The following is a 12,528-nucleotide window of genomic DNA, read 5'->3' as shown; positions in this document are numbered from 1 at the left end:
CATATGTTAGGGAGACAAAAGTTTCTTACAGAGTGATGGGACTATAAACATTAGTCCCATCCCATCACCCATCAAAATTCATGTAATGTGATGTTTTTAAACATTTTAGAAATACATGTCTTAAAAAACTAAAAGAAAGGGTGATGTTGCGGATTGTAACTATTTTATTATAGAGCAGGGAGCAAGTATATTCATGACCTCATAAAATATGACTTGTTACATTTTGAGTCCTTAGCAGGACAGAAAAATGGTCTAATTCACGCACTTATCAAGAGAACATTCCTGGTCATCTCTACTGCCTCTGATCTGGCGGACTCACTAAACACATGCTTAGTTTGTTAATGATGTCTGAGGGTTGGAATGTGCCTCTGGCTATGCATACATTTAAAAAAAACTAGAAAATGGTGCTGTCTAGCTTAATATAAGGAATTTGAAATTATTTATACTTTTACTTTTGATACTTAAGTATATTTTACCAATTACATTTACTTTTGATACTGAAGTATATATTTAAAACCAAATAGTTTTAGACTTCTCCTCAAGTAGGATTTTACTGGGTGACTTTCACGTTTACTTGAATCATTTTCTATTAAGGCATCTTCACTTTTACTGTAGTATGGCAACTGGGTACTTATTCCATCACTGCTTACAAGAAGGATCAAGAGCGACAGGATAACGAGTGGCCAAACCAGAAGGTTTTATGATCATCTGGCATAGACTTTCCATGGTTACAAAAATAATATCCCTGCACGTCATGATTACCTTCCCTCTTGTAAGTAAGATACATTATGATTGTGTCTGGCTAGGATGGCACAGACATCTTGCTAACAAACTTTGAACATTTACATTTGATTTCTCACCAAGCGTTGGCTCTGTTCCTGCAGACAAAACAATAGACTGGTCCGGTTGTTCAAAACCAGTCAAGAATGGACTTTACAGTCTTCTTGTACAGACTGCTCCTTTGCCGCTACTGTGCACCATGTTTTCATGCAGGCCGGAAATGAGGTGGCGTCAAAACCATAGAATTAGGAATTAGAATACTATTTCATTTATTAGGTAATTTAATAGGATCTCTACGGTCACAACAACATTGAACCGGAACCGTCAGGCCACAGCCACTAGGTCGCATCATTGCTCTCCATTCCTCTGTAGAGTAAAAAAGGTGGCTCGTCCCTTTCAACTTGTTGCAGTCACATTGCACAAAAAATGCATTAAGATAATTCAGTCAAATGCAACAAATATGTAGGCTAGTTTCGATATGTTACATATCTGCTAGTATCACTGGTTTAGCCTACTTGGTTACAAGGCTATAGCTACAGATGCCTATAGACTAATTTCATACTTACAATACTTATCTTCTTATTGTAGGCCTGATTCTTCTTATTGTAGGTATGATTATACCTTTTATTCTGAAAAAATAAAACATGCAATCAACTATTTTATTGAGCCTACATTACCCCCATGCATTTACTTTTGAAATGATGGGCGTGTCATTGCAATGTACTGGACGATACTCCAGATAGAGACAATCAACTCCACACGTTTCTATCTCTCTCTTCGTACTGTCTTTTATCCGGGCCAAACAATGCATTCTATGTGACCCGGTTTTAAAGATGCATGCAGTGATCAAGAGGAATCGAAGGGGGCACCCATGCTCCCTTCCAGAAAGATAGAGAGCTAGAGGTTGGGGGGAAAAAGAGAGAAATACTGTATTAGCGCTGCAGAGGCTTATTAAACTTGGGCTCCAAACTGAGAGGTTCAGGAGACGAGGAGATACGCAATGTTCCTGAGGCAGCAGGTGCAGGTATGTACACGCTCTAACGTTATGATATCTAAGGTATTTTAGGCTATAGTGAATGCAAAAAGGTGCAATATAACATGAATGGAGGAGATTGCTCCTCATGTGAATAGCAATGATGGTAAGCATTGCTTTAGTTATTTGATTACTAGCCTACGGCATTTCATTTACAAATCTGCTGGGAAAAAAGTGAAACTGTAAAATACCCGATTTTACCTAAACCGTTTGTAGGTGATTTATCAATTGCAATGTCAATTAGATGTTGACAATGTCGATATATAAATAATAGAATGGTAAATTATATATATCTGATTATTTGATCATTTCAATGGAACATTTAAGCAGCAATTTATGTAGCTAAACACAATCTCATCGTGGGTGGGCAAATTATTGTGAGCCCAACGTTCAAGTCAGAACCTAGCGCTGTCCAAGGTACTGAAACCAGCCGCGCAAACCAACCATCGCACAAATCAACTTTTAATCAGCCTCCTGTAGACGGTTTTTACTGTAGGCTATAGATTATGAAAGGCGTTCAACGTCGTCTCTGACTGTACGCAGCTCTGGATAAGAGCGTCTGCTAAATGACTGAAATGTATCAAATGGTTATACATTACTGTAGACTATTAGTACTTGAATTATTCAAGATTGAATGTCAGATTGGCTTCTGCAGCAGCCTATAACTATATTTACCTTTGCTTAAGTTGTGTAGCCTATTAAAAGAGTTGCCAAAGATAGATTGGCAACACATAGCTGTTTATCATCACTTGTTGAAAAACTTGTTGCAAAACTTGTATCACTTGTATCAAACTTAAATGAATGTCTCTCATCAGCAGGAAAGACATCAGTGAAAGAGGAGATGATAAGGAGATGATAGATCTTCAATTAAACTTGGATCCTCAGCTCTCCCCAATGGCCAAGCGGGCATGATTATATCCCCAAGACTGTTGACACCATGTGGAATATGATTTACCTGAATGTTATTAGGTTTTTGTATTTCCTTATTCTACTGTATGATGCGTTCGTCTCCCCCAGTAACACATTTGAGAGGTCGGTGGTTTCTAAAGCTGCTGGGTCCCGCTCGGTGGCCAGAATGGACGGGGACATTATAATCGGTGCACTGTTCTCGGTCCACCACCAACCGTCAACAGAGCAGGTAGCGGAGAGGAAGTGTGGGGAGGTTCGGGAACAGTACGGCATCCAACGAGTAGAAGCGATGTTCCACACCTTGGACAGAATCAACTCCGACCCGAACCTTCTACCCAACATCACTCTGGGGTGCGAGATCAGGGACTCCTGCTGGCACTCCTCGGTGGCTCTGGAGCAGAGTATTGAGTTCATTAGAGACTCTCTCATCTCGATTAGGGATGACGACAACAAAGATGGTACATCCAGACAGTGGTGCATTGATGGGACGCCTGCAAGTCAGCCGCCCCCTACCAAGAAACCCATAGCAGGTGTCATTGGACCTGGGTCCAGCTCAGTGGCTATCCAGGTTCAAAACCTCCTGCAGCTGTTTAACATCCCTCAGATAGCGTATTCTGCGACCAGCATAGATCTGAGTGACAAAACTCTCTTCAAGTATTTCCTTAGGGTTGTGCCCTCTGACACTCTCCAAGCCAGAGCCATCTTGGACATTGTCAAACGCTACAACTGGACCTATGTGTCAGCAGTCCATACAGAGGGTAAGACACTTTCCATGTTAAGTTTCTAATCCAATAAGTAATTGGCCTGCATGTTGCCTACTGACCATCAATGCCTATTCAAACACAATTTTGATAAAGTTGTGTTGGGAATTGAACTGTGAATATTCACATTCTAGATATACATAGTTCTATCCAATTGATTATGATCATTCATAACACAGGAGGCTGCTGAGGGGAGAACGGCTCATAACAACCACGGAGCAAATGGAATGGCATCAAACACCTGGAAACCATGGAAACCACGTCTTTGATGTATTTGATACCATTCCACTGATTCCGCTCCAGTCATTACCATGAGCCCGTCCTCCCCAATTAAGGTGCCACCAGCCTCCTGTTATTCATAAATCATAATCATAATGGATTTAGGTCAAAAAAGGAGAGGGGTTCAACATCATCCACCATCAAGTTAATAGCCTGTCCTTGTTCATTCAGGCCTTCCTCAGCCCTCTGGCCCACAATTCACGAGGAATCCTTGACAGGTACAAACCATGAAAGAGAAGCCACTTTCTCATGGTCAAATTCTGTGGTTGCTACAGATTTGAGTGGGCAACAATCCTAGCCCTTCAAGGTTCCTCAACCCTGGCCTAGCCAGCAGCGTTTGAGGGGCTTAATTGGGTGTGGAGAGAAGTCTCAGAGCAGTAAAGGTAGCGAAATGTTTGGATTCAACTGTAGGTTCAGGAGGAGGGAATAGCCGGTGTGTAGTTTGAGTTTGGCACATGATTATTACAGGCTTGGATCTGTGAGGTTCTGTACTGTCAGTCAGCGTCAATGGTCAGTCAAATCAGTCCGTGTCCATGAACTCAACTATTAATTAACATTTTTACACAAGCTATATCGAAGCTATATCAACCCACTATCAGATGGGTATACAGATGGACACATTGGTTTTCCTTATGTTCCATTTGAATGGATCCAGCAATGCTGAAAGCAACAGATTGTTATTATTTTCCATAATTGAAGTAGTTCAAATAGTAATCATGACTACACATTTTTTTTTATAAACAATACTACGTTAGAAGCTTAAACATGACAGCATTCCATATAATTATTTGTGTTGATGTACATACACAGAGATATCTTTTTTTGTTGGTTTATCAATTTCTGTTTAGAAATTCATGTGTGCTATTTACTACCGCAACCCACTGCTCACAATCCACTACTAACAATTCACTACCAGAACCCAATACTCACTATTCACTACCGTAACCTACTACTCACAATTCACTATCAGAAACTCAATATTAACTACCGCAACCTACTACTCACTAATAATTACCACAACCAACTACTCACTATTCACTACCACAACCTACTACTCACTATTCAACACCATAACCCACTGCTTACTACCCACTACCACAACCAACTACTCACTATTCACTACCACAACCTGCTACTCACTATTCACTATTCACTATTCACCACCAGAACCCACTACTCACTATTCACTTCCACAACCCACTATTAATTATTCAAAACCACAACCCACTACTCACTATTCACTACCACAATCCACTATTCATTATTCAATACCACAACCCACTATTCACTACCACAACCCACTACTCACTATTCAATACCACAACCCATTACTCACTATTCAATACCACAACCCACTACTCACTATTCACTAACACAAGCCACTACTCACTATTCAATACCACAACCCACTACACACTATTCACTACCACAACCCCTTACTCACTATTCACTACCACAACCCACTACTCCCTAATCGCTATCACAACCTACTACTCACTATTCACCACTACAACCCACTACACACTATTCACCACAACAACCCATGCTCACTATTTACTACCACAACCCACTACTCACTATTCACAACCACAACCCACTACTCACTATTCACGATTCGCTACCACAACCCACTACTCCCTAATCGCTATCACAATCTACTACTCACCATTCACCACCACAACCCACTACTCACTATTCACTACAACAACCCATTGCTGACTATTCACTATTCACAATCAAAACCCACAACTCACTTTTCATCTTCACAACCCAATACTCAATATTCCCTACCCGCTATTCACTCTTCACTACTTACTTTTCACTACCCACTACTCACTATTCACTATTCGAAATCACAACCCACTGCTCACTATTCACTACCACAACCCACTACTCAATATTCACTTCCCGCTATTCACTATTCTCTCCCGCAACCCGCTACTCACTATTCACTACCACAACCCACTGCTCACTATTCACTACCACAATCCACTGCTCACTATTCACTACCCACTACTCACTATTCACTACCCACTAATCACTTTTCACTGCTCACTACCCATTACCACAACCCACTGCTCACTATTCACTACCGACCCCCACTACTCGCTATTCATTACCGCAACCCACTACTCACTATTCACTATTCACTACCTGCTACTCACTATTCACTACCACAACCCACTACTCACTATTCACTACCCACTACTCACTATTTACTACCCACTACTAACGTTTCACTATCCACTACTCACTATTCATTACCACAACCCACTATTCACTACCACAACCCACTACTCACTACCACAACCCACTGCTCACTATTCACAACCACAGCCCACTACTCACTATTCACTACCACAACCCACTACTCACTATTCACTACTTACCATTCACTACTCACTACTGACTTTTCACTACCCATTACTCACTATTCACTATCACAACCTACTACTCGTTATTCGCTAACACATCCCACTGCTCACTACCCACTATTCATTATTCACTACCACAACCCACTACTCACTGTTCACTATCACAACCTACTACTCACTATTCACCACCACAACCCACTGCTCACTATTCACAATCACAACCCACTTCTCACTATTCACAACTACAACCCACTACTCACTATTCACTGCCACAACCCACTATTCACACCCACAACCCACTACTCACTATTTACTACCACAACCCACTATTCACACCCACAACCCACTACTCACTATTTACTACCACAACCCACTATTCACTACCACAACCCACTACTCAATATTCACTTCCCGCTATTCACTATTCTCTCCCGCAACCCGCTACTCACTATTCACTACCACAACCCACTGCTCACTATTCACTACCACAATCCACTGCTCACTATTCACTACCCACTACTCACTATTCACTACCCACTAATCACTTTTCACTGCTCACTACCCATTACCACAACCCACTGCTCACTATTCACTACCGACCCCCACTACTCGCTATTCATTACCGCAACCCACTACTCACTATTCACTATTCACTACCTGCTACTCACTATTCACTACCACAACCCACTACTCACTATTCACTACCCACTACTCACTATTTACTACCCACTACTAACGTTTCACTATCCACTACTCACTATTCATTACCACAACCCACTATTCACTACCACAACCCACTACTCACTACCACAACCCACTGCTCACTATTCACAACCACAGCCCACTACTCACTATTCACTACCACAACCCACTACTCACTATTCACTACTTACCATTCACTACTCACTACTGACTTTTCACTACCCATTACTCACTATTCACTATCACAACCTACTACTCGTTATTCGCTAACACATCCCACTGCTCACTACCCACTATTCATTATTCACTACCACAACCCACTACTCACTGTTCACTATCACAACCTACTACTCACTATTCACCACCACAACCCACTGCTCACTATTCACAATCACAACCCACTTCTCACTATTCACAACTACAACCCACTACTCACTATTCACTGCCACAACCCACTATTCACACCCACAACCCACTACTCACTATTTACTACCACAACCCACTATTCACACCCACAACCCACTACTCACTATTCACTGCCACAACCCACTATTCACACCCACAACCCACTACTCACTATTTACTACCACAACCCACTACTCACTATTTACTACCACAACCCACAACCCACTATTCACACCCACAACCCACTACTCACTATTCACTGCCACAACCCACTATTCACACCCACAACCCACTACTCACTATTTACTACCACAACCCACTACTCACTATTTACTACCACAACCCACTACTCACTATTTACTACCACAACCCACAACCCAATATTCACACCCACAACCCACTACTCACTATTCACTACCACAACCCACTACTCACTATTCACAATTCACTACCACAACCCACTACTCACTGTTGACTGTCACAACCCACTACACACTACTTACTATTCATTACCACAACCCACTACTTACTACTCATGGTTTACTATTCACTACCACAACCCGCTGCTCATTACTCATTACTCATCATTCACTACCACAACCCACTACTCACTATTCACTACCACAACCCACTGCTCACTATTCACTACCAGAACCCACTACTCACTACCTCAGCCCACTGTTCACTATTCACTTCCACAGCCTGCTACTCACTATTCACTAGTCACTTTTTACTACCCACTACTCACTATTCACTCTCACAACCACCTCCTCACTAGTCACTAACTATTTTGTGAACCAAGTCCTTCAGATATCTGCATCTTACTGGGGAGGTGGTAGCAGGTAATCTACAGCATATGAGACCTGGAGACCGAGACAATCCTCGGCTTCTGTAGCTACAGTTCTGCGCTGCGGTACAGTGCTACCACAGATAGAACAATGAGACAGATATTTCACCAGACGTAGAAATGTGAAGCATCCGGTTGGCGTTTCCACTCACTACCAAATATGGTGATGAGAGGAAGCCCAGTGGCTGGCAGTGGGTGAAGATGGTGCGAGATGGATTTTGTCCGATGTTCTGCTAATTTTCTCATCGATTAAACATTTGATCTCCATACAGTTTTCTGTTTCCAAAACTAGAATATGTAACACACAGAGTGGACTGCGTTTTGTAGACTTTACCCTTTGCCAAAGTTTCAAAAAGTTACGTTGTTTAGAAGGAGTTCAAGGGTGATTTGAGTTTTTGCACACGCCGCACTTCACAGAGTAGTCGTTCCCTAATGGAAATATGCAAATAAATGCTAAAATGCACCAATAGAATCTCACTAGCTCGTGCTTGGCTCTGCCCATCTCCTTGCTTGTTCTTCCAACTGGAATTAATTTGCTCCCATTGGAAACGACATGCTCTGGTCTATCTTGGGTTAGTTATACAGATCTTTGCTGGTCTGTAGATTATTATACAGTAATTAAGATTCCAGTTCCAGGTGATGAGATGTCGGAATGACATCACGGTCATAGCTGCCTGCCTGATGTGCATATGAACGTTCCTCATAGTCACAGTGTGCATCCAATTGTAGAATATTCCCTACACAGTGCACTACTTTTGACCAGAGCCCTATAGGCCCTGGTCAAAAGTAGTGCACTACCCCTATGGGCCCTGGTCAAAAGTAGTGCACTATCCCCATAGGCCCTGGTCAAAAGTAGTGCACTATAAAGGGAATAGGGTGCCATTTGGGATGCAAGAACAGACCTCTGATCTGTCTGCAGTGAGGGAAAGTTGGTGATGAACTGATTAAAACTCAATTACATTTCTGTTCTGGTGCACCTTCGTTATTTACCAGACCGATGAGCAGAAGGATTAGTATTTTTTTTATTATTATTATTAAATACAGTGCGGTACAGTGACATGGCACTTCCGTCTCTGAAATAGAGTGATAACAAGCAGACGGAAAGGTTGAAATGCAGCCAGCCACTAGATATGGGTTGCAGTGCTGTTGTGTTTGGCTTGTTGGCAAAAATTACAGGTAAAGCTCTAATACAAAGTGTCTTAAACTTCATCGGAATGTAACATTTTTGAGTCAACCTTTTAAATAATATTGTATTTTAAAATGTGTTAAACTTTAAAAACCATGATATAATGTTGTTTTTTTTGTTAATGCTGTTTATTTCCCCAGGTAACTACGGAGAGAGTGGTATGGAAGCCTTTAAAGATTTGGCCTCTCAGGAGGGGCTGTGTATCGCCCATTCAGACAAGATCTACAGCAACGCTGGGGAGAAGCACTTTGACAGGCTGCTGAGGAAGCTGAGAGAACGCCTGCCCAAGGCCCGGGTGGTCGTCTGCTTCTGCGAGGGCATGACGGTCCGTGGGCTGCTAATGGCTATGAGACGACTTGGAGTGGCAGGGGAGTTCCTTCTCATCGGCAGGTAAACTGTTGGTCACCACAGAATTTTGATCATTGTACATAATGGTTATTAGTCTCAGGAATGGGTTAAATGGAGTCATATCAACCTGGGGACTTATGTATCAAGCGTCTCAAAGTAGGAGTGTTGATCTAGGATACCATTTGGGGGACGGGGGACGCTTGATATATTAGGCCCCAGAATTACATACAGTGCATTTGGAAAGTATTCAGACTCCTTGACTTTTTTTACAGCCTTATTCTAAAATCTATGAAACAGTTTTTTCCCCTCATCAATATACACATAATACCCCACAATGACAAAGCAAAAAAAGGATTTTATAAATGTTTGTACATTTCTTACAAATAAAAAATGGAAATATCACATTTACATAAGTATTCAGACCCTTTACCCAGTAGTCTGTTGAAGCATCTTTGGCAGCGATTACAGCCTCGAGTCTTCCTGGGTATAACGCTACAAGCTTGGCACACCTGCATTTGGGGAGTTTCTTACATTCTTCTCTGCAGATCCTCTCAGGCTCTTTGAGGTTGGATGGGGTTTGTCGCTGCACAGCTATTTTCAGGTCTCTCCAAAGATGTTCCATCGGATTCAAGTCCGGGCTCTGGCTGGGCCACTCAAGGACATTTAGAGACTTGGCAGTGTGCTTAGGGTTGTTGTCCTGTTGGACTGTGAACTTTCGTCCCAGTCTGAGGTCCTAAGAGCTCTGGAGGAGGTTTTCATCAAGGATCTCTCTGTACTTTGCTCCTTGATCGTGACACTTGGCATTCAGGCCAAAGAGTTCAACCTTTGTTTCATCAGACCAGAGAATCTTATTTCTTAAGGTCTGAGAGTCATTTAGGTGTTTTTTGGCAAACTGCAAGTGGGCTCTCATGTGCCTTTTACTGAGGAGTGGTTTCTGTCTGGCTCCTCTACCATAAAGGCCTGATTGTGGTATGCTGGAGAGATGTTTGTCCTTCTGGAAGGTTCTTCCATCTACACAGAGGAACTCTGGAGCTCTGTCAAAGGGACCATCGGGTTCTTCGTCACCTCCCTGAACAAGGCCCTTCTCCCCTGATTGCTCAGTTTGGCCAGGTGGCCAGCTCTAGGAAGAGTCTTGGTGGTTCCAAACTTCTTCCATTAAGAATGACAGAGGCCACTGTGTTCTTGGGGACCTTCAATGCTGCAGAACATTTTTAGGACTCTTCTCCAGATCTGTGCCTCGACCCAATCCTGTCTCAGAGCTCTACAGACAATTCCTTCAACCTCATGGCTTGGTTTATGCTCTGACATGTGCTGTCAACTGTGGGTGTGTGCCTTTCCAAATCATGTACAATCAATTACATTTACCACAGGTGGACCCCAATCAAGTTGTAGAAACATCTGAAGGAGGATCAATGGAAACAGGATGCACCTGAGCTCAATTTCGAGTCTCATAGCAAATGGTCTGAATACTTATGTTTTTATTTATTTATTTCACCTTTATTTAACCAGGTAGGCTAGTTGAGAACAAGTTCTCATTTGCAACTGCGACCTGGCCAAGATAAAGCATAGCAGTGTGAACAGACAACAACACAGAGTTACACATGGAGTAAACAATAGACAAGTCAATAACATGGTAGAAAAAAGAGAATCTATATATAATGTGTGCAAAAGGCATGAGGTAGGCAATAAATCGAATAATTACAATTTAGCAGATTAACACTGGAGTGATAAATCATCAGACGATCATGTGCAAGAAGAGATACTGGTGTGCAAAAGAGCAGAAAAGTAAATAAATAAAAGCAGTATGGGGGTGAGGTAGGTAAATTGGGTGGGTAGTTTACAGATGGACTATGTACAGCTGCAGCGATCGGTTAGCTGCTCGGATAGCAGATTTTTAAAGTTGTTGAGGGAGATAAAAGTCTCCAACTTCAGAGATTTTTGCAATTCGTTCCAGTCGCAGGCAGCAGAGAACTGGAAGGAAAGGCGTCCAAATTAGGTTTTGGCTTTAGGGATGATCAGTGAGATACACCTGCTGGAGCACGTGCTACGGGTGGGTGTAGCCATCGTGACCAGTGAACTGAGATAAGGCGGCACTTTACCTAGCATAGCCTTGTAGATGACCTGGAGCCAGTGGGTCTGACGACGAACATGTAGCGAGGGCCAGCCGACTAGGGCATACAGGTCGCAGTGGTGGGTCGTATAAGGTGCTTTCAGTAACAAAACGGATGGCACTGTGATAAACTGCATCCAGTTTGCTGAGTAGAGTATTGGAAGCTATTTTGTAGATTACATCTCCGAAGTCGAGGATCGGTAGGATAGTCAGTTTTACTAGGGTAAGTTTGGCGGCGTGAGTGAAGGAGGCTTTGTTCCGGAATAGAAAGCCGACTCTAGATTTGATTTTGGATTGGAGATGTTTGATATGAGTCTGGAAGGAGAGTTTGCAGTCTAGCCAGACACCTAGGTACTTATAGATGTCCACATATTCTAGGTCGGAACCTTCCAGGGTGGTGATGCTAGTCGGGCATGCGGGTGCAGGCAGCGAACGGTTGAAAAGCATGCATTTGGTTTTACTAGCGTTTAAGAGCAGTTGGAGGCCATGGAAGGAGTGTTGTATGGCATTGAAGCTCGTTTGGAGGTTAGAGAGCACAGTGTCCAGGGAAGGGCCGGAAGTATACAGAATGGTGTCGTCTGCGTAGAGGTGGATCAGGGAATCGCCCGCAGCAAGAGCAACATCATTGATGTATACAGAGAAAAGAGTCGGCCCGAGAATTGAACCCTGTGGTACCCCCATAGAGACTGCCAGAGGACCGGACAACATGCCCTCCGATTTGACACACTGAACTCTGTCTGCAAAGTAGTTGGTGAACCAGGCAAGGCAGTCATTAGAAAAACCGAGGCTATTG

The 12,528-nt window shown here is 42.7% G+C and overlaps 1 protein-coding gene across 3 annotated transcripts in view; it reads left to right on the top strand.

The window, feature by feature from the left end:
- Window positions 1-1,502: 1,502 nt before the first annotated feature.
- The window catches only part of LOC129813161 (metabotropic glutamate receptor 1-like), a 37,922-nt gene continuing 26,896 nt past the window's right edge, over window positions 1,503-12,528 (top strand). The window contains exons 1-3 of one of the 3 annotated variants that reach the window (XM_055865410.1): window positions 1,503-1,804; window positions 2,629-3,480; window positions 9,418-9,667. In XM_055865410.1, the coding sequence (XP_055721385.1) occupies window positions 2,751-3,480; window positions 9,418-9,667 (980 nt within the window). In that variant the 5' untranslated portion in view covers window positions 1,503-1,804; window positions 2,629-2,750. The remainder of the gene's footprint in view (window positions 1,805-2,628; window positions 3,481-9,417; window positions 9,668-12,528) is intronic. The other 2 variants (XM_055865409.1, XM_055865407.1) reach the window with 2 other exon arrangements.

Source organism: Salvelinus fontinalis, chromosome 16 (assembly GCF_029448725.1).
Source record: "Salvelinus fontinalis isolate EN_2023a chromosome 16, ASM2944872v1, whole genome shotgun sequence".
Lineage (NCBI taxonomy): Eukaryota > Metazoa > Chordata > Actinopteri > Salmoniformes > Salmonidae > Salvelinus > Salvelinus fontinalis.
Note: the sequence above shows the minus strand (reverse complement) of the source record. Positions and strands in the feature narration are given on the sequence as shown.